We start from the raw sequence: 23,627 nt of genomic DNA, 5'->3' as shown, positions 1-23,627 counted from the left end.
TGCAAAATATGTTGATATGCCCATGAGGTTCCCAGAACCTGCATCATATTTGCTCCGCCATTAACATAGCAGAAAACAAGCCCCCTCTGTGTTAATGTCAGTGTATTTATGGTTTAGTTCTTTGTATGGAACCTTCCATTTTGATGGCAGTGAATTTCTGGCTTAGGCCCAGGGTTTTGGGCCCTCACTTTTAATGGCAGTTCCTCTGTCTGGGCCCTCACTTTTAATGGCAGTTCCAGTATCTGGGCCCTCACTTTTAATGACAGTATATTTCTGGCTTATTTCAAGTGTCTGGATCCTCACTGTTGATGGCAGTGGATTTCTGGCTCAATTCCAGTGTCTGAGTCCTCACTTATATTGAAATTTCTGGCTTGCTTTCAATGTAACAGATCCTCACTTTTAATGACAGTGTATACCTTGCTAATATCCAGTTTCTGCCTCCTCGCCATTTCTAGCAGTGTACTTCTGGCTTATTTCCAGTGGCCCTCACTGTTAATGTACACAACAATAGGGCAACCCACTAAACCCCAAGGGATTGGGTATACTAACTAGACACAAGAATAAACCTTGAGGATTTATTTAACTTATTTTTATCAATTGGATCGTCACCGAAGTGAACATTATTTAAAGGAACTCAGACAAGACCACAATTCATTCTTTTTGTGTTCTTTTTATATCAAAAATAAATCTTTTTTTAGAGTGTTTTAACACTTTTCATTAATCAAGTATAGAAACTTCATTCAATTTCACCATTGGCAACCAAAACCACTGTCTTGTTTCACAATTTAGGCAGTAGTCATTGACACTTTTACACAGATATGCACCTAACACAGTTGGTCATATGACATTAAACCAATTTACACATTTGTAATGTATGCAACACAACACATGAAAATTATTTTTGTTGAAGAAGTGTCACAGCGTCGACGTTTCGGTCTCTTAACCTTCAATTTCTGAGACCATCATCAGGACTCAAGTTGCACTTCGTATCTATCATAGAAATATACATAAATTACTAACGTTTTAAATCATCTGAGCTTATCAATTATTATTGTCACTACACTGAAGGAAAACAGATGTCTCCCATTGAGACCACCCAATAAAAATATAATAAACGTGTCAGTACACCTAGTGACCCAAAACACCAACCAAGTAACACCAAACATGTGCCGTGAAGTAAACAATGAAGTGTATAGTTTCAACCACAATTAATGTCTACCAAAAAGATGTCAAATAACTACGTCTCCCTCTATCAAAAACAGATACACTTACTTAAACTTTCATGTGAAGCCATAGGCTCACGTAATCCAATTCTCTATGAGAGTGCTCAATCTACAACAGAATCAAAAACAGAATGGAAGTCCTAAGTCTCTTCACAGGACCTATTTCAGAAAGAAAATCAGTAAACATGCTATCTGGCAGTACTTACATACAGCGACAACCTTCGTCTGCGCTTATGTACTCTGAAATAAAATAAACCGGGTCAAACAAAGATCATCACCTACTCTTCTATGGAGGTTGTAGAGCCCTCCCAAGAAAGGCGCTTACTTCGTCTCCACCAAGTCAGCTCTCTTCGTACCGCTCGCCCAACAAATCCGAGAAGCCACGACCCCCACGTGTGGGAATCATTTAAGCATAATCACCATCGCAAACCGCCTTGGCTCAATGTTAAATGTGGCGGCCATCTTTGAACGGAGTCATCTACTCCGATATAGCAAGGTAAATTCAATATTTCCTCGACTAGCATCATAAACTTGTCTATTTTGAATTTAATGAACAACACAAGTGTATACAAAATTAATAACAGTCACATACTATACCTTTCGCACGAAATGTTAAACATCACCATTTTAAGGTTAAGAGTAATTGTAGCGAGGATTTGGGCACCCGGATATCAAATAAGGTGCCATTCTATGGAGAAATCCTACTCGTATGCGATATGACCTAGACTCAGAAAACGTCATAGAGATCAGTCTAATCCGAAGTGAATAACATCGGCCATCAATAAATAAAGCCTACTAGTCAGGCACAACCATGTCCTCGGACCCACGAAGTGTCCCAAATTTCACAAAACAATGTACTAGATGATACAATTAGGAACATATCTCGTTAGAGACTATTAACACGATGGAACTAATTATTAAACTCAATCCTGAGTAGTGAGAATATCAGCCATGGTCATATTTGTATATAGACTGGCGAACTCTATCCTGGCCTAGTAATTGACTTGTTGCCACACCATAAACCGCATAGTAGTCAGGGTTCAAACTAATGACTCCTAATACAGCTACACTCATTCGTTATCTAACAAAAGAGCCTGAGCACAGAAGTATTGATGTATATCGGAAATACAAAACAGAGGAAACTCCATAATTTACAGAGTGGCTAGAGTTTGCCATTCAATATAAGAGTTCAATCCCTGCTCACTGTTAATGGCAGTGGGTTACTGGCTTGTTTCTACCGTTGGAATCTTATGCTTTTCTAAACCTGAAGTGTACTTGCCTGTGTAACCAATTCATGTCATGGCGTGTGTATCCAAATTGCAAATCTGCCTTAAGCCCCTTAAAGTGGCGCTGTATGTGTGGAAATGCACCATCTTTTCAGTTTTTTAAGCTAAAGTTTGGAGTGATATTTGGCGCTGCACACACGCGCAGTCTGGTTCCTGGCTCACATAGCCATGGCTTCAGCGCACAGAGACCCTACACTGCTGCACACAGGGGGAAAAAATTAGAGGGAACATTGCTCCACAGGAATAATAGAAGACGCCGGATGAGGCGGATTCGGTGCCGGACTGGAGCTAGACGGACCCGGAGAAGAACAGTCCAACAGCACTCTTCCCTCCACGTATTGCACCGGCGTTGAGAACCACAACATCGGGAGAGGCCAACTCACTGAAGCCAGTGGCATCAAGGGCATGAAAGGTGCCCGAGATAAGTGGGGTGGAAAACCTCCAAGGGAGGAGGTAAGCGGTCCCGTGAGGCCAACCGGTACTCTAGCAGGGTTAGCCGTTCTGGCAAACATGCCAAACATCGCATTTAGGAAATGCGACTTGGAGCCGGAAAAGCTGGATATCCTGGATCTGATACAGCCCGTTCCAAGACCACTCGAGGAGGCAGTCTAATTGGCTCTGGTTGCGGCACCGGAGACCCTGGAGCCAGGAGTGGAGAGGTCGGAGGCGAAGGTGTCGTTTCTCTGGGCATCGGTCAGACTCTTGGAGCCAGAGACAGCCGTACTCACCTGAGGAGAAGGGGAAGGAGAGATTTCATCCGTTGCGGTGACGTCGGAGTACCTGAGACCCCGAATTTGGTATTTCATCCTTCGATGACCGACGTCTAGATCCATGGCACCGCTTCTTTTTATGCTTCCTCAACATCTTCGAGGTATGCGAATTCGGCGACTTGGACCTGGATCTCAACCTCCTTCGGCCCCTTTTCTGCTTTTCCACCTTGACCTCCCTCTTTTAAGGCCTTTGGGTTCATGCGCCTGCATGTCGAACACCTCTCCATGTCGTGGTACGACGAAAGGCACCATTAACAATCCTCATGGGGGTCATTAATCGACATATGACCCCCACATTCCCTGCATGGCTTAAAACAGGACTTCTCCTGGGTAGCCATGATCACTGCTACAATTACACATAGGGTGCAACAAAGAAACTCCCAGAAATGGAGAGCCCTGGAAAAAACCGTTACGCATCGACGGCGCAGAAAAAAGCGGACTGACATCAGCACACGACGAGGTCTTCTTATGGCTCCGATGTCACGCGGAGTCGCATGCAGAGCCGCTCCATTGTGACATCCTCATCGATGTGGGAGAGCTAAGGAGAAAAGTTTCTGTGAAATGCTGCGTATGGGGTAATTCAAAAGGCGAGGAATTCACAGGCAGATGTATCCATCAGAATCCATATGTTAGTTAAAAAATAATAAACTTCACAAACCCTATAAATTCTAAAGTTATAGTTATGACTTAAAGTTACAATTTACGACCGCCAAAAACTTACTGTAACTTGTGCACCTCCATACAGTGTTGTCCACTCGCTAGCCAGACTAAATTAACTATAACTCAGTCACTGTTTATACCCTTTCATATTACATCACATACAGCATGTTAAATCATAGCACTCGTAACAACACTAATGACATCTCAAATTACATCATTTAAAAGAATAGTGTGCCTGGTAGAGGGCAGAGTTTTAGTTAATTTAGTCTGCCTAGTGAGTTGACAACACTCTGTACGAAGGTCACAAAATCTAGTATAGTTTTGGGTGGAGCGTAAATTGTAACTTTAAGTTCTAAGTATAACATTCGAATTTATAAGGTTTGTGCAGTTTAAATTGGTCTTGTATACAAATATTAAATGAAATGTTCCTAACTACACATACAACTTTGTTATATGATTTTAGTGAATGGATACCACAGGCCAGCACCACACTCTGAAAAGTGTTCCAGCTCCAGATTCCAGTGCAGTTCACCATCAGCCACTTTTATAAGAAGATCAATATCATGACCACAGTCCGATAACTAATGGCGAGGTAAAGATTGTGATGTTTACAAATAATTGCTGTTATTACTTTATAAAATCTCCCTGCCTCATGTCCATCAAAGCTAGGTGGGTTGTGGGTTGTGAAAGTTTGTTGTTCTAAAAAATTGGGTAATTATTCTAAAACGTTTGAGCTACTGTCATCCATGGCTGGTATTGTGGACACTAAACAAAAAAAATTCGAGGAGGAGGGTCCTAGGGAATATTTTTAAGACCTGCACAGGATTGCATCCCCAATTCAGTTTGTCAATATAACAAGAAATCCTTGGGTCTAGAAAAACAACACGCATAAGACACTGACAATATCACACAGATCGAACTGTGGGATGATCCCTTTTAAGGACGAAATCGCTCACCCACCAAAGGTGGCATGCTTCATCATTTGGGATTCTCATCTCAGAGGAGACCTAGTTCCTCTGAGGGCTACAACCCCCACTCTGAGTGAGAGGAGCACAGGGATGTTTTGAGATCTACTCTACACGGAATTTACTAAAGCCACTAAATGAGAGACAAAGTGTGGGTGAGGGTGCAGCGCAAAAAAATAAGTAATGTCCTCAGCCCGTCCTTTCACTTTTATGTGATGGGTTTTATACGGAAGTTCTTGATGGCATTAGGTTAAGCTGTGACTAAATAGATACATGATTTCTGCTACATTACGGCAAATATCAATCTGCTACTACATATCCTGACAGGCACTGGGCGTTTCACCCATGCACGCTAGATTAGTGTGACACCGTCACACGCATGCGCTGTTGAGTCTGAAATGTAATTGGTAATACACACCGGTTCTGAGTTACACTTCTCGGAACCCGTATTTAAAGCGAGATTCCCCTAGCGTCTCTCACCTCCGGTCGCAGGCTCTGTACCACTTGGGGTACCGACGGATAGGTGAGTGTTGGGATACTAGACGCTTGAGATTAGAACCCGTAGTTCTTCTCTGTTCCTTTTTGCTTTGGCATTTTGGGTGATATTGCTCCTTATGTCTGCACTCCGGACTGGCCATTTCCATTGGTGAGTGTGAGATATGGGAGTAGCATGTATTATGTTGAACACCTAAAGAGACCATTCTAGCCAAAGGTTTTGATTTGACCTAAAGGCTCTTCATTAATTAAGACTTTCTAAAAAAAAAAAAGCGTGTCTTTATAAACATCTAAACATATAGATTTAGGTTTGCTAAGTGACTGTACTTATACCATCACACAACTGTCACAGCTTTTGTGATGAGAGATTTGTTAACACAGATTGTAATAGTTAGTTTTAATGAACTCTGGATTTTTTTATATGGAGCTCTCATTTTTTCAGACTCATGGTTGCTCTTTCTTATAAATGTTGTGTGAAAACTCACGCTCGAATAGTGCTGTTTGACGCTTGCTACTCACTTCTCTACAGAGAGGTGCCCCCTATCCTGACTGTTGCCAGGTTGAGGTGAAGCCTTCTACCCAGTTGTTACGGGTAAGAAATTGTTGTTTATCTTTTTGTCCATACATACATAGGGTGTATGATGTAAGTAGAGGAACCCTGTTGATCCCTCTTACATTGTTATTATGTTTTGTTGTAAGCCACTGACTATTACATATGTGTCTGTATCTTTTCTCATTAGGTACAGTCTCCTTTCTGAGAAGAGGAACCGGAAGTGCCTTTGGTTCCGTATCTGATTTTCATTTTTTCTTTTGGTAAACACATCTCTTTGCAGCAGCATCTATAGGGTCCTGACGAAAGCCTTGACACATCAGGTGTTGTTATGGCTGAAACATGTTGACCACATTATTTCGTCTGACACATGCGGTTTAAATCTATACGGCAGGCGCACTGTTTTTAATCCTAGCAGAGAATATATGAATAAAGGCTGTGTAGTATTCTCTCTAACTAGTTTTAATATCACTTCATTCACATTAATACACACTTTGTCTCTCATTTAGTGTATTTAGTGAATCCATGTAGAGTAGATCTCAAAACATCCCTGCACTCCTTCCACTCAGAGTGGGGGTTGTAGCCCTCAGAAGAACTAGGTTTCCTCTGAGAGGAGAATCCCAAATTATGAAGCATGCCACCTTTGGTGGGTGAGGGATTTCATCCTTAAAAGGGATCTGTGGGATATTGTCAGTGTCATATTCCTTTCTTTGCGTTGTTTTTCTAGACCCAAGGATTTCTTGTTATATTGGTATTGCTGACAGCCAGCCTCAGAGGAAAGGGAGGACATCAACTCAAGTATAACAAGAAATAACTTAACGTGTGCACATCATAATGGAGTGTTGTGGCACAATATGAGACCTGGGTACCAGTCTGCCTCCTTATAGGGGAGGAAAAAGTGCCTGGTCCTGCAGAAACTGTCTGCCTGAGGAGAAAAAGAACTGCAGTCGAATTTGGAGAGACGATTGGCCCAGAAGAGAGCAGACCTCTGTGTGAGTATCCCTAGAGTGCCCAAGGGTCTCTCAAGCTCCCTGCATGCCCTGGACAAGCCAACATGAACTTATGTCTTTCAGTATGTCGGATCTAGACACTACCACAGAGCAAAACGAGAAGACCTGGGCTGACTTGGCCTTTGCTGCACCTCAAAAACTGTGACCCTGCACCATGGACCACAGGAAGTAATCCCCCAGGTGCAAGTGGAAGACTTGTCTGTGGGAATTAAGACAACATATTTCAATGTGTGAAGAGTCAGATACATTTTCTGATGGCACATTCTCTACCAGCAGAGAAATCCACTGTGGACTGACTTTCTCAATAAGGATACCACAAAGGAAATAATTCTACCAGAGAAGCCTCCAAAGTAGTATTTATCATTTTCTTCATAAATCAGAGGATTTTCGATTACCACCAACTCTACACTACACAGTCTCATCCAACCGATCAACAGTGTTTTACTGCCTTTTCACTCTGATTCACATTTCCAGACCACAGTTACACCAGCTTAATATTATGCTAGTTTTTCACACTTTTTTTGTACTGACTAGCAAAAGTCTTCCAAACACAATACATAGGGCTCCCTTGGATCTTCGCCATTATACCACCAACACATTCAGTTCATTTCATAATTGTTTCCCCGTAGATGCATGCCTTATTCCAACTATTACACCTGCTAACATATCCAAAATACAGATGTTTGAATATTCTCAAATGTGGCTTACACAAAGTTGGACTGCAACAAGGTTGGACTGCAGCAATTACTCTGTTTTACTCCTAGTAGTCTGATATTTGTTCAGCAGAAACCTTTAATTTGGAGGAGAAAGAATACATTCTTTACATTTATTACATTTCACGTCACAATCTACTCTGCTTTGGGTTTTTATAGACAGTGTAATATTTGAGAGGTTTGGAGCATATGGTGTTACTCTGTATCATTTCACGTAACTCGGGGGACACCTCTACTGTGCGTTTTCAGCATGTTAGATTTATGTAACCTGTGAAATAATTAAGATGTGCAACACTTGAGCCATTAATAACTGAGCAGCCTGTGGCATACTTCTGTTTTCCAATGCCTGACCATCAAAGACTGGTGTAGCCTCTTGGTTAGTTTTGTTGTCTAATGTTTGAGCCCCAAGATGTGTGGAAACCAAGAGATCGCTCTAATCACAGAAGGCTAACTAGTCTGACTCTATGTAAACTGTGATAGTTCTTCTTCTAAATAGTACATCTGTTAAATTGTTCCTAATATGTTTGCCTCAAAGGTGGCTTTAAGTACATTAGGGCTTACTTTTCCCCAATTTCTTAGGCATAAAGTGAAAAGAAATCTTGTCAAAACAAAGCAAACTGCCTGGTTACATCGCCGATAGGAAGGTAAAAATTGGCAACACAATAATCTAAATGGAAAAATATCATATTTGATGAACTTTATTACAATGAAACACTGAGGCTGGAACTATTCCACCAAAGCAAAGGAAAAAGGGAACAAATGCAGGATTCAATGATCCCAAATGAATTGCCTTACCTACATTCTAGCAATTAAAAAAAAAAAAAATCAGTGAAAGCTCAGCAGAGAGGCTGATCCCCCCCCCGCCCCCAGCAGAGTTAATGTCATATACACACCCATACAAATAAAACCATAAATAAATACATTGCACTGTTATAAATAGTAAAAAAATAAATATATAAATACGTAATGAGCAGTTGTGATTCACTGCATGTGATCCCAGGTTTCTCTGTAAATAAATAGAGGTCCGAATCGGGAAACTCGGGGCTATAAGCTTTGATCAGAGGCCCAGAGGGGGATCAGAAACTGAACAAGATACTTCACTAAACTCAAAAAAATGAGTCTACAAAGTGATGCTTCCGTGAACTCTGCACTACAATAATTCCTGAAATAATCTTTGGATCTTTGATTCCAGGCACTTCTGAATTCTGTGAAACAAAACTGACTGAAATAGAAATTACATCCAGGTTTATTTTATCTACGTTCTCAGAAATGTGAGTTTATGTATCTCTATAGGAGACCTATAAGTCCCTGAGAACTTTGCCTTCCTCCTCTTCCTCGCTGTCAGTCACATTGACCTGCTGGATGCGAGATGGTGCAGAGGTGGGGGCTGAGAAGACATTCTCCAGAGCCACAATGTCTAGCTGGGGCATAGAGTTAAGGTAGTCCTCCCCACTGTGGCTGTTGTAGTAGGACATTCCTTCCAGACTCTCACAGCTCCGAGAGTCCTCGCTTTGAGGCCGCTCATCACCATACTCTCGGAAAGAATAATCACGGTTCAAGGCTGAAAACATGGCTTCATGTTTCTGGTAGCGATCTTCATAGAAGCCCAGACATTCTGGCACTGGGTTTGCAAAATCTCCATAGCCAAAAGGTGGCCGGCTGTAAGGACAGGTGCTGAGGACAAGAGATAAATGAAGGCAAAATACATTAGCACAATTATCATTTTGGAATTTTTTTTATAAAGCCCAATCGTTATAAATTCAATTATAATACATGTCGAGGACAAGCAAAGTTGTATTATTCAAACAGAGCCTTCTCTAAGGTTGAGACTGCTAGCTTAACGTGGCACAGTGTGACACTAGAGGAGAACACTTGCATACATGCCAACACACCAGATTTGGGTAGGACCCTCAGGCTTTATTATATCTTTCTTCCACCTGAAATTACCCCCATTTCAATGCAAGTCAATGCAGGAAATTAAATCCCCCAATTTATTGTTGACAACCTTCCTCTTTTCCAATTACAAATATTGGCATGTAAGCTAACTTTGCAGGTGGTCTCACAAAAGAATACATATCAACAATCAAGATGTTCGCACGCATACATCTTAAAGATATAGCTCTGTTCTATATACCTCCTCCTACATGAGTTTACTCCGGGATTCTCACATCCCTTAAACATTTCTACGCAGCTATATATTTAAAATTATTTACAATTATCACGTGTGACTCCATTTCCCAACATTGAAGAAGGGCATAGTAAGATATTTTTTGTCAGAATTCATGCACGATACTTTGTTAGTGACAACTATTTTGACACTGCTCTTACGTAACTGTTCTGCACAAGAGGGTGCTTTACCCATATGGGTTCACCTCTGGTACTCTACTTCAATAGTATCTAGCTGTCAGAACACTTTTCAGAGGACCATGGGGCACGCAATGGCAACTGGGCTCAACAGTGGTGGTTGAGGCCTTTTACTACTGATATCCCGGGGCCCGACCTTCTATGGATCCTGAGGAACAGGGCCAATTACTCCTCTTACACTCTACTCCCAATTGTAGCTGTGGACGAGCAGTCAAAGGCTTTCTGGGGGGCGGGGGGGGGGGGGGGGAAAGGTAGATACAGGTTAGTGAACACAATTCAAACCTCAAAGGTCAGTAAATCAATGTCCAGTCAAATAATTGTTTTTATATTAAAAAGTATTTTATTTCTAACTATGCATTCAAAGAAGTACTATGACATTCGTAAGCAATAACACAATCCCCAGGAGGTCAGGGCTCTAATGTTCAACTGGCAAATCCCTGTCCCACCCTCTTCCTTCCAATGTAGTCGGGGTTATTTCCCATTCAATGGTGGCCACATCCAGGGAATGCTCACTAGTAGGCCTTTTTCAAGAGTATGCTCTGACTCTTGAGAAATAATCATTTGTGTCTATGGTGCCACCGTACCTTTAGCAGTGAGTCCCCCGGGCTCGATAGGCCTGTATCAGGTCTTACCCACTCAAGCAGCATGGAAGTGTTCAGAGTGTGTCCCGACCGCAGGACCTGCAATGCTTAAGTCCTGCTTGGTTGAGTCAGTCTGTAAGTGGGAAGGCAGCAGCACCCGGCAGGCTCGGGATCTCTTCTGAGCAGTGCGGCCAGTCACAACAGGGATCGGAGGTGCTTCAGGCTTCTGTTGGTGCAGTAACTTCAGCCTTTTCCAACAAAGGTTAGCAGGTTGATCTTCGTGCTCCCAACTGAGTTCCAGCGACAGAGGAAAGTCCTTTAGACGTCCTCTGGAGTCCACAGGGCAGGGCAGGTGAGGGGGCACGTCTCAGTGCTTAATTCAGACCTGCAGGTCCCAACTTCAGTTTTTTCAGGCACTTAGTAATACTAGGTACTGGTAGCCCTTCCTGGTATACAGGTTTGGTGTGGTAATCGCTGGTAAGGCATCGACCTTTCCTGTGCAGGCACTTATGACATAGCAACCCCTCCTGGCATACCGAGTCACCAATAAGGTCCACAAAAGTCTTGGCGCTTTGTTGGCAACAATCACTTATTTCCACACTGGCCCATCCCTCACCTAGCAGAGAGACAAGCAAGCCCTGGCCCCCAGTCCTGGTCACAGACAGAAGTCTTGAAGAGTTTTCTCTCCTCTCACAGCCTGTCCGGATACTTGGCAGATGAAAAATGTTGGGGTCTCAACCTGCCTTATAATAGTTTATTTCCAGACACCAAATGTGATTTAGGGTATTGGGTTTTTTAAATTTGTTGCTGGGGTTCTGTTTCCTTTAAAGTGTACACTTTTTTCTTTCTTCTTACTCTTGAAAGGCTGTCTGGCTCCAATTCTTATAGTCCCACAACACAGGCCATGGGAGTGACTAAAGTTCACACCTGGATGTCAGTCACAGTGATGTGTGCGTCAAAAGGTTAGTCCCAGGCTCCCAGCCCTACTCTTTATGATTCCGTTATCAGCCCCATCTTGTTCCTGAGATGCGTCCAGGCCCTTTCCCTGTGATATATCACTGAATCAAAGAGCACCTTTCGAAGTGTACAGAGGGAGTCTCTCTTTCTCTCTCCCTTCTCCAGTGTGTCCCACCCAGTTCACAAGAATGTATCAATACACAAATCTGTCTGTGGGTATTCCTTTACTCCTCATGTCTTCACTGCAGGCCTGGGCTTCCCAAATGGAACCCAGGGTTCTCCATGCAATGTACCATTGCAGGCACACTTGCCCTAAGTGTATGGACACAGCACATACACTTTCAGTGCAATTACCTTCATGCTTTGTGTCCTCACAGACACATATGTTCACCACACGCATTCATTCTGTGCACTGTTGAGAACTGTAACCTTTCTGTGTTGTGCCATGGTGTGATACTTGCAAACACAGACACTGCCAGTACACACATTCATCATGCACACATTGCCCAACACTTAACCTTTCATGAATTGTACTTTTCGCAAGCACACACACACCCAGGACAAGCTTCTACTGTTCATGCACTGCACAGCACTACATCTCTCGTGGAATGTATTTCTCATAGCTATACGTGAACTCAGTACGTGCACTCACCATGCAGGTACTGCACAGTACTGCTCTATCCTTGTACTGTACCCTTTCCAAGTACACATACATTCAGCGCAGATCTACCACTCCTGTGCTGCGCAGCACTTTACATCTAACTGAAGTAGGGCAAGGGTGAGTTATGTATGGAGCACCAGAGCTTTAAAAGGGTGAGTGAGCCTGTAGGCCTCACTTCAGTGACACAGGGTAAAAGGACTTGTTCACTTCTACTGATCACTACACGGTATGCTGCAACCACCTTGATCGTGCTGCCTAACTCCTATTGAAGGCAGCAGCCTTCCACCACTACGAGGGTAGTGCTCTGGGGTCCCTCCCGGTCCAAACAAGAACAAAATCCATGACCTGCGTTTGCCTATGACAACAGATATAAGCATTAGGGATCCAGACAACAGAATAGCTGGGCACTCAAGGTAGGGGTACACGTCCTTTACCATGCAGAGGACGTTTCTGTCTCAACACTAGCTTTATAATTGCAGACTTGTCCTCTTGGAACTGTGGCTTTCACGAATCTAAGACATGCATAAGGAGTATTTTAACACGTCTGTAACAAGCAGCTGTAAAAGGGCTATATTTTGTTCTGTTTCCGTGACCTACATTATGCTGCCTTTTCTATAGGCTGCATGCACACGATAAACATCACATTAATAGTCAAAGTCAAAATCAGCTTTATTTGATTAAAAGCATACATAGTAAAATACATTTATCAAGATTTCTAATATCATTGATAAAATCTAAAATTAAAAACATAGTAAAAACCAGTATATCTACAATTTAAAAGAAACAATACTGTCTAATATATATATAAAATAAAAAGATAAGACACAATATATACTGACACGACTAATCATATTCATACACCATTTGTCATACAAAGAGAGGGCTTTCCATTCTGTTATAGCACCCTTAAAAAAGGGAAACAGCATTTAGTCTGTCTCAAGGTTACATAAAAATTATAGGCTGCCTGATGCATTGTAAAATTCTTTGATAGTAAGGCCGGCTATAAAAAAATACATTAATAGTTTGATCTCATAGTGCACAAGTCAACCTGCTGGTACACCAAAGCCGTATTTTTCATGTTCCTGACAGCATCATATTAACAGGATTAGCTTATTAGTGTACAAATCAGTTCATATGATACGTCGTGGTTTCTTATATTTCATGGTCAAGCCAGGTTCCCAAGGAATAAGCTGAAGAACTCAATGGGTTTTGGTACCTAGGCCCTGATGTACAAAGCTCCACATTTGCATTTTTATATAGCGACTCCATAGAAATCGCTATTTAAGAAATACTAAATTTGCAATCACAAATAGTAAATGCCATTGCATTCCAGTCTATGGGCAAAATAGGAAATGGTTTGCATTTCCTAATTTGCAATTTAGGAAATGCAAAGCCAATGGTGCCTCTGGGTTTTAGCCCCCCCTGGAAGCACCCCCAATTTCCTAGTGCACATGTAAGTGCACATATGCCCTAGGAGCATATGTGCGCTTCATGTCACATGAAAACATGTATTTTTAAATGCACTTTTTAATTTTGCACATGTTACCATCGACTTCAAGGTGATAGTAATAGCACTGGCTAAATGCCAGATATGCAATTAGGAAATCCTACGTACATGTGCTTTAGGAATTGCAAATCGGTAATCCCTATTTGCAAATCCTAAATTGCGGTCACAATTTACAATTTCTAAAGGGTAGAAATCGCAAATTGCCGGTTGTGGACCTTTGTACATCTGAAAGGGCCATTTAGCATTTCTTAACGGGCCGAATCGCCAAATGCTAAATGGCTTCGTACAACTGGGCCCTACTCTTTTACAGTTATTGACAATGCATTTTCATATGGACATGTCTCGTACGAAGAAGTTGCTATTTTTTCTGTTTCAACCAGTGCTTAATTTGAGCCAGTGGGGAACACTGGCTCCTATTTCTGAGGACCAGCAGTTTTGTCCGCACCAGATATCTACTGACCGCAAGAGAAAGAAAAGCACACAGATCGAAACGCCGAATGAAGAGAAAGACAGCAAAACTGTCACAAAGTGAGAAAGAAGGAGCCTTCAGTGAGCTAAAGTGGCAGGAAGTGTCTGTAAATGGATTAAAGAGGCATGAGATGGATTTAAGGCCTCCAGCCTTGGTATTTGGAATGCCGATGCTTAATTGCACTGGTTAAGGGTTTCTGAGCAGAGCTTCGGGCACCAGGGCTCTTTCTTTTTCAATTTATGAAGAGGACGTGATACAACTTACGCCTGGGTTAGACTGAATAAGATGTTAACATTTTATATTAACACTGTTTTGGGATTTTGCCTGTGCATGCTCACTTCACATTACTTACACATGTCCATTTTGAAGTGATTACTTAGGTGTGACTTGTGAAACACTGATTATATCCGTACAAACTGGTTAGTCTCTTAACTTGATAAACAGTATTTTTTCTCTATATCCCCCTCAGACGGAAGGAAAGGCTACTTACCTTTAGTCTCATCTCTGCATAATAGGAATCTTTATTGAAGTCATAAACATTTGAATAATCTCCCACTGTGTGCATGGATCAAGAGCACTATATCATAAACATGTTCATATAAAATAACACTGGATGTGGGAAATCCATTTGTAAATGGGATTAAAGACAGCACCCCAAAGTAGTCTATCAAGGAAGGGACAAACAAAACAAAAACAAAAAGGAGGAGGGAGCAATCAAGGGTGGAGAAAAACAAGAAGGACAGAATGTGAGAATAACTAGGAACAGCAAAAAATCATTGCAGAAGAAAGGACATTTATAAACTTAACACAAGAAATGCTATTGACTGCAGAAACACAAATACTAGCAATGGGTCTGTCTTATTGTCCAGAATCATGCTTTAACACACACACACACACACACATTGATCTGTAGAAGTTTATAAGAACATTAAAATTCATGAAGATATATATTGATAAAAACAAACATATGAAACCTTGACTTGACTCAACTGATTGAAATGATTGAGAGCAATTTGTTGGTCTCAGATGTGGATTTAATGATATAAATGCTGGAATTGGAGCATGAAAATGCAGAACATTACATGAATGTGAGTGAAATGTTGGCTTTTGAATTAATGGCTCTCATAAAGGTGCCATGTTTAAAACTAAGTCAAGGAGTATATCTAAAACAGCACATGATAATATAGACATCTTCGACATGATGATAAAGAATTAAGTGGCATGCAGTATAAGAGTAACAACAAGAGGTTATATTGAGGAAAGAGAGTTACTGAGTACAAACAAGTTATTACATTAAGAAAGAACACCAATATTGTCATAAGATTCTCAGATAAAGGGGGCAATGTCATCTTGCGGCCCAAAGAGATGTACATGAAAGGAGCAGACAGACAGCTTAGTGATGTAGAGTTTTGTAAGAAAATTAATAACGAAGTACAGTTACAGGTCGAGAAAGACTTTTTCCATGATCTTAATAAATTGTGAAGAACATAGATTTTTAAGGAATAAACACTGTAGATTCCCCGTCTTCTGCCTTATACCGGAGATACATAAAGATGCCGGGAACCCACCTGGGAATTCTATTATTGCTGTAAAAGGGAACGTGTTTGAAAATGTTTCTAGATACATTGATTATTTTCTGAGACCTTTTGTTGCGAGATTATCATACTACATAAGGCATACTTCTGATCTTCTCAGAAAGATCTTTGATGTGAGTTGGGAAACCGATATGTACATGAGGACATTTATGTATCAACTTATATACAAGTGTAAGGCATGCAGATGGCTTGAAAGTGGTGGAACCCTTCTTAAGAGCTAGACCCATAAGGTATTACAAATATAACTGTAAATATTGCAGTAATATTATCAATGATGGCATAAAAGATGCCATGAGCAATGTAATATGTGAGGTGATTAGCAGTGAATGGCAAGGGTGCGAGATATAGTTACCTTAGGACACAAGTTATAGTTACTTGGGATCATTTATACTGCTGAATTTCTATGGTTTTGTTTGTGTAAAATCTGACCCTAACTATAACATCCCTGTAACCTGTTTTTTTTGTGAATTTCTAACGTTTTTTAATGCCATTTCTGAACTATAATATCTCTGTAACCTTTGTTTTTTTCATTGAATTTAATGGTTTTTAGTGCTATTTCCTAACTGTAATGTCCCTGTAAGCTAGGTGTGTGTGAGCGATTGTGTGGGTGTGTAAGTGGTTGTGTGAGTTTGTGGTGGGTGTGTCACTGTGTGTGTGACTGGCTGTGTTGGTCTGTGAGTAGGTGTGTGCGTGGCTGTGTGGATCCCTGAGTGGGTGTGGGAGTAGCAGTATGGATGTACGAGTGGTTATCTGGGTCTCTGAGTGGGTGTGAGAGTGGCTGTATAAGTGTGTGAGTGGTTGTATGGGTGTGTGAGTGTGATTGTGACTCGCTATGAGGGTGTGTGAGTGGTCTTGCAGGTCTGAGTGGGCGTGTGAGTGGTTTTGTGGATCTGTGAGTGGCTGTGTGAGTGGGTGTGTGAGTGATTCTCTGGGTCTTGTAAGGGAGCTGTTGCACAGCCATGCTTGTGGCCTCAGGCAGAGCTGGAATGGGCCGCAGCCTACGCACTTGGACCTGCTGGATATAGCCTGCACCAGAGCAGAAGGGTGTGGCTGGCCTGGCGCCTTCTTAGACCTGCCAGCACTTGGGCTTCCATGCCCATGGGGCCTTGACTGATGCCCTCCGCAAGGAGCCCAGCGCAAGTGACCACATTGGGTGAGTGAAACCGTGGGATGAGGAGGCACACTTGTTGGGGCTGACTCAGCTACCTTCTGGGCTGCCTCACTTTAGATATTGACTAACTCCTAAAGACACCAAAGACTGAGGTGCTCCCTGGGACCCTTAGCCAGGGTTCCCACTTGCTGTATTGGGTACATGGACTCGCGAGGAAGACATAAGGGTGGGACTATGTGTGCTGCATTCTGCAGCACACACAGAAAAAGCAAAAACGAAGCGAAATAATGTTGCCATTCTAATGCCTGCTCTTGCATGGCGTTAAGTTTGACGCTACCTCCGATTTACACCTTCTTTCAAATCTGGGGCAGTGTCAAAAGCAATGGGCGGTGCAGAGAAACGCCCACAGAAACACCCATTGCACGCCCCTTTCACGCTACGTGATGTGTGTAAGAAACAAGTTACTTACCTGTAACTGTAGTTCTCCAGTATTGGAATCTTTCATAGATTCACATGCTTGAATCATTCCCAGTCGTCGAGATGGGAGCCCCCGGTATTGGCCCTAGGCCTTAAACGTTTTGTACATATCTCTGTCCTTTAACAAAATAGGACCAAACTTAGAACTAGCCAATCAGTAGACACCACCCTGTAGAACCTTCCTGAGAAAAACTCCATTCCCTGAGATTTTCCAAGCACAAGTGCGTACATTTAGAAAAAACTGAGATATCTAAGTGAGCCTTCTCCAGGGGAGGCGGGCCGGTTGCATGTGAATCTATGAAAGATTCCAATACTGGAGAACTACAGTTACAGGTAAGTAACATGTTTCTTACACCCGTATTGGAACTTTCATAGATTCACATGCTTGAATCAGAGTAGCGAGCAGTGAGTAACACATTTTGGTATCATATAGTAACTGCAGACAGGCACACAAAATAGTATTGCCTGCAAACATTAATATCCTCATATAAATACATAAGTAAAATCATTCCAAGTGTGTGTATGTATGTATATATATATATATATATATATATATATATATATATATATCATAAGTCATCGAAAATGTGAGACAGTACAGGATGGTGGGAAGGAACCAAAAAAAAAAGAAGGCTCACCTTATTGAAAAAGATGTCTGAGAACTGCTTGTCCCACTGCCGCAACTCGCTTATTCTCAGCGTCCAAGCAGTAGTGCCTGGTGAATGTGTGCAGCATCCTCCAAGCTGCTGCTCTACAAATATCAGGCGGGGACACACCTGCAAACAGCTCTGTAGATGTTGCTATTGCTCTAATAGAGTGGGACACAAACCCTTGACGTCAGAGGGTGGCCCACTTGCTGATGACAGAACACAATGGCACTCAATATCCATCTGGAAATGCTCCGTTTAGTGATAGGGAAGCCTTTTCTAGGTACACTGTACGCTATAAGAAGTTGATTTGACTAGCGAAATGATTTTGTCCTGTTCATGTAAAATGTTAGCCATCGTTTAACATCTAGAGATTACAGAGCACGCTCTGCTGCAGTCTGTGGGTTTGGAAAGAATGAATTCAAAACAATTGGCTCATTAAGGTGGAAGTCCGAAGGAACCTTGGGGATGAACTTAGGGTTTGTTCGTAGAATAACTATCATTTTTAAATTGTAAGAAAGGTTCTTGAGTATTAAAAGCCTGGAGTTCACCAACTCTTCTCGCTAAAGTGAGTGCTAGGAGGAGAGCCACTTTCCAGGATAGGAACTTCATGTCTGTCTTGTGAATAGGTTCGAACGGATGTTTCATTAATTGGTTTAGCACTGTATTCAGCTGCCACGTAGGCGGAGGTGCCCTTACTGGAGGGAACATTCTGAACAGACCTTTAAGAAACTGTTTGACCAGCCTGCAGGACCATAGAGATGGAACATTAGCTTATCTGCAGAAATTTGAGATGGCAGCTAAATGTACTTTAATTGATGCTTGAGCTAAGCCAGAGCAAGCCAGGAGACGTAGATAAGGTAGAACCTCCTCTGGAGGTGAGTAGAGAGGATTGACTTTAGAAGATGCACACCACATGCAGAATCTTTTCCATTTAAGCGAGTAAGTTCTGTTAGTGCGGTCTGCTTTTGCTTTAGCCAGCACCTGTCTACACTCCTGTGGGATCTTTAAGTGTTGAAATTCCTGGAACTCAGGAGTGAGGCTGACAATTTCAGGGAACTGGGGTTCGGATTGCATACTTGTCCTTGGTTCATCTTCAGAAGGGACAGGAATGGTCTGAGATGGATCAGAGGCTTGATTGAAAATAGGTGAAGTTCTGTGTACCAGTGCTGGCAAGGCCAGACTGGTGCTATTAGAATGATCTTGCAGGGTTCCGTCTTTAATGTTTTTAGTACTAGAGGAAGGAGAGGAATGGGGGGAAAGGTGTAGGCAAATATGCCGGACCAAGCTATGGAAAAGACATTCCGCCATGAGCCCTGATGGGGATGCCAACTTGCGAAGTACCAGCTTTTCGCGTTGTCTGGAGATGCGAACAGATCTATGCTCCGCTTGCCCCAACGGGAGAAGATGTTGTCGAGAGTGCATTGGTCCAATTACCACTCGTGGCAGGTTGTCTTCAGTCTGCTCAAGATATCTGCTATGACATTCTGTTTTCCTCGGACATATGTACCTTGTGATGCATCGCCCAGCGCCAGATAAGCTGGGCTTTTTAAGAGAGCAGGAGAGATCTTGTTCCTCCCAGTTTGTTCAGGTAGTGGCATTGTCGTGGTGTTGTTGGTTCTGACAAGCACCAATGTGTTTTGTATTCTTGGCAGGAACGCTTGGAGCGCCAGAAAAACTGCTCTCAACTCAAGAAGATTGATATGAAGATTTTCGCTGACCTGCAAGTCTTGAAGGAAGGCTCCACAGCCTTCTAGAGATGCATCCGTTGTGATCACGAGAGGAGCAGCCTGAGACAGGAACGGCAGACCCTGTGATAGTTGGCGAGGTTGCATCCACCAGTCCAAAGCCACTATCCTGGGAGGAGTGATTTGGATCAGATCGTTGAATGTGCCCTCTATCTGCACCCATTGACATCATCCCTGGGAGGGATTTGAAAAGGCATATGGAAAGAAACCTTATCTTTTGGACCTGATTTGCCAAGGATATTATCTTTTGTTGTCTTGCCAGAGTGGGGTACGCCTTGTTCTCCGTGGTGTCCAGGATAGCGCCTAGAAAAACCAGTCGACAGAATTGATTTATCTACATTTAAAGTGAGTCCTTAAAATGAATATTGCGAGGAGGTGGGGATCGGGCGAGTCTCCTACGCTGCAGGAATGGTGCAAGGACATGGATGAAGCTATGGTGGTGGAGAGGACGGTATATGTGCATCGGGGATGTCCTCAAAAATGGGAAATAGTCTGAGGAAACAGGAATAAATTCAGGGGGTATATATGTGAACCACCAAGACTGGAGGCTGTTCAAATATCCGATTAGGGGTGGAGGGTGGAAGGTGTCAGCGTTGTTGTATTGTACTTACTGTCGCTGTAGATGTTCCTGAAGTCATGTATAATTATTTCATTAACAATGTCAAATAATAATAGTGCAGATGGAGGCTAACCTTTGTATAGGCCATGGGATTTTGTGATGCCCAATGTTTCTAATAAAAATAATTTTTAAAGTGAGGCCTAATTTCCTGAATAGTTGTAGACAGGCTTTGGTGGATGTTTTTGCTGCTTCGTAAGTGGGGGCTTTTAGAAGCCAGTCATCTAGGTAGGGGAACATTTGATGGTGTTGTTGCCTTAGATATGCTGCGACTGGCGCTAGACACTTTGTGAATATGCGAGGAACAGATTTTAGTCCGAAAGGTAGGACGTGGAATTGGTAATGACTGTCGGCCACCGTGAATCTTAGAAATGTCTTGTGCTTTTGGCGAATGGGTATATGAAATTATGCGTCCTGGAGGTCCAGAGACGCCATGTAATAGTTTGTTGAGGTGGTGTAGCACATCCTGAATAGAGATAATGCAGAACCATTGTTTTTTGAGGAATTTGTATAACTTCCTTAAATCGAAGGTCTCCACTTCTTTAACTTCTTTCGGATCAAGAAGAAACGGGAGTAGAAACTTTTTCCTCTTTGTTTGAGGGGAACTCGTTCTATTGCTCCTTTCTGCAACATGTTGGTAACTTCCATCTTTAGGCGATGCAGGTGTTTTTGAAAAAGGGGCAGATGGAGGGACATTTATAAATTCCAAAGAGTGGCCGAATTGGATTAGGTTTAGGACCCATGGGTTCGATGTTTTGTCCTGCAACTGCTGAAAATAATGGGATATTTTGCTGCCCACTGAGGATGGAATATGCGGGATAGAGGCCAACAGCTGGGAGAAGTGATTGGCGGTGACCGGTCTCCTTACCTTGGTGTCCTGATTTTCCTCTAAAGGAAGACTTGTTGTAAGCCGCCGCTGGTGGTTGGCGGTGGGTAAACTGGGGCCTGTATTGTTGAGCGGTGGAAGAATAGGCTGGGTAGCGAGATTGTTGGTAGCCTCCCCTGTAAGACTGGTAGCCTCTTCCTCAGGAGCCACGAAAAGGCATTTTTCTGTACTGTAAAGTACCTAAAGACTTAGCCATATCCATGTCTTTTTAATAGCTTGTAAAGCTTCATCAACGTGGCTGCCAAATAATTCTTCTCCATTATAAGGTAGATCAAGAATCTTTGTCTGCACCTCAGGCCTGAATGAAGTGGCTTTCAGCCAACTTTGACGCCTCAAGACGGCTGCTCCCACTAGCTGCCAGAAACCAGTGGACGCTACATCCATAGCGCAGTCTATTACTTCATAGGCGGTCCGCTCGCCCTCAAGGAGAATTTTCTTAGCTTCCTCCTTGTCCTCTGGTGGAAGTCTGTCCAGGGATGGTGCCAAATCCAATCACATTTGCCTATTATAACTGCCCAGTAAAGCCTGAGAATTTGCAGCTCGTATCGTCAAGGCTGACATAATCGAAAAACGCTTCCCGATGTTGTCAAGCCTTCTGCCTTCTTAATCAGGAGGAGTAGGAGGAGTTGAAGGATTCTTAGATTGTCGCTGCACTGCTTGCAAGATCACCGAAACTGGTTTTGGATGACCTATTAAGCAAGCAGGAGCGTCATCCGGAACTTTATATTTTTTGTTCAGCCTTGGCAACCCAGGTGGAACAGTAGCTGGATTTTGCACGATTCTCAGACCTTCTTTCCAAATATATTCAATAATAGGCAGGAACTGTACCAATTTTCTGTAAGGTTCTTTAAAATCGTACAGGAAACAATCCTGCTGACGTACAGGCATTTGTTAATCAAAACGCTTTGCCGCTCTCTTCAGAAGATTATGTAAACCTCCAATATCTTGTGGAGGTGAATCTGCTTGTGGGAGAGATGGAGATGCCCGAGTGGAAATGATGTAAGAATCCCATTCATCCTGATGATTCTCCTCTTCTTCTCTCTCTATTTCCTTGTCAGAGGACGACAACTATTGCACAGGCGCAACTTGAGAAGGAGGCTGAACAATTGGAGACCCCTGCTGGAGAAGAGGGGAGTGAACCTGTGCAAGGGGAGGGGGAGCCTGTTGGAGACTCTGCTCCATAGGGAAATCTCCTCTTATAGTTTGCCAGCATAAATTGTAGCTCCGTCATCAGATTTGAAGGGAGGTAAATCACCTCCTGCTGTTGCTATTGTTGATGTTGTGAATGGTAATATTGAGGACCATAATCATCATCATCATCATCATCATCATCAGAATCCTCCTGGTATTTGACATTAAGGTCTGATGGGCTTAAAGCTGCCCCAAAAAGCTGTCATCCTCAGATTCCTCTTCCTCATCATCTTCTTCCAAAAACTGTGATGGTAAAAGAGACTGCACCTGACTAGGTGAGGTTAAAGCTGGTGTCAATTGAATTTTTGCAATTTTAAATAATTCTTTCCTCGTCGGCGAGCCAGTCAACAATTGCAGCTTCACGGCCAAGTCTTGGTTAGTCGATGGAATAGCCTTTTTGACGAGGGCTGCTTCTCTTGGTCCGTCGACGGAATTGTTTGACGACGACGAACCGTCGGAGACAAGGAACTTCTTCGGCGGTAACACCAATGATACTTTCGTTGTGGTCTCTGATGAGGAGAGTGATTCTTCTTCTAAATCTTCCTCTAAAACGCCTCAAAAAACAGACCTTTACATGATCCTGCTGGTTCATCATCACAGTCTTCTAAGAAAGTGTAAAGACAGACATCTGATTCTTGTCAAAAGCAGTTCGGGTCTGTTAGCAATGTTTTTCACAAAGAAAAGGACATTTTGTCTTTTAAAAAGCCAGCTCCAGAACCTTCAACTCCACCTATGAAGTTAAAACATACCTTCAAGAAGCCTACTTCAGCTCCGCCGATGAGCAGCTCGTCGACAACACCTCTGTCGACGAGAAAATCCTCGCCTGAGGTGATTTTGGTCACATCAGCAGTGTCTACAGTCTACAGTCACTGTCTTCTGCGTCGATTTCTTCGTCAACGACCACATCGTCAACAGGTAATGCTCCGTTTAGAAGAAGAATCACTCTCCTCAGCAGAGACCACCGTGTCCCTGTTTTTAAGCCTCTGAAGCCACAGAAGAAGCCTTCCTTCACGACCTTCAGAGTCTTATTAGAGAAAGTCCAACAAACCTTGCAATCCTTTGGTTTGTGTTCAGGATACAGGCAGTAAAGGCAGTCCTTGTGTTGATCATCAATATGTTACAAAAAATGTAAGGCCTAGGGGCTT

The 23,627-nt window shown here is 42.6% G+C and overlaps 1 protein-coding gene across 1 annotated transcript in view; it reads right to left on the bottom strand.

Annotated features, from left to right (window-relative positions):
• Nucleotides 1-8,324: 8,324 nt before the first annotated feature.
• The window catches only part of SOX30 (SRY-box transcription factor 30), a 445,939-nt gene continuing 430,636 nt past the window's right edge, over nucleotides 8,325-23,627 (bottom strand). Inside the window, exon 5 of the mRNA XM_085614974.1 lies at nucleotides 8,325-9,346. Coding sequence (XP_085471100.1) covers nucleotides 8,971-9,346 — 376 coding nt within the window. The 3' untranslated portion in view covers nucleotides 8,325-8,970. The remainder of the gene's footprint in view (nucleotides 9,347-23,627) is intronic.

Source organism: Triturus cristatus, chromosome 7 (genome assembly GCF_964204655.1).
Source record: "Triturus cristatus chromosome 7, aTriCri1.1, whole genome shotgun sequence".
Taxonomy (NCBI): Eukaryota; Metazoa; Chordata; class Amphibia; order Caudata; family Salamandridae; genus Triturus; species Triturus cristatus.
Note: the sequence above shows the minus strand (reverse complement) of the source record. Positions and strands in the feature narration are given on the sequence as shown.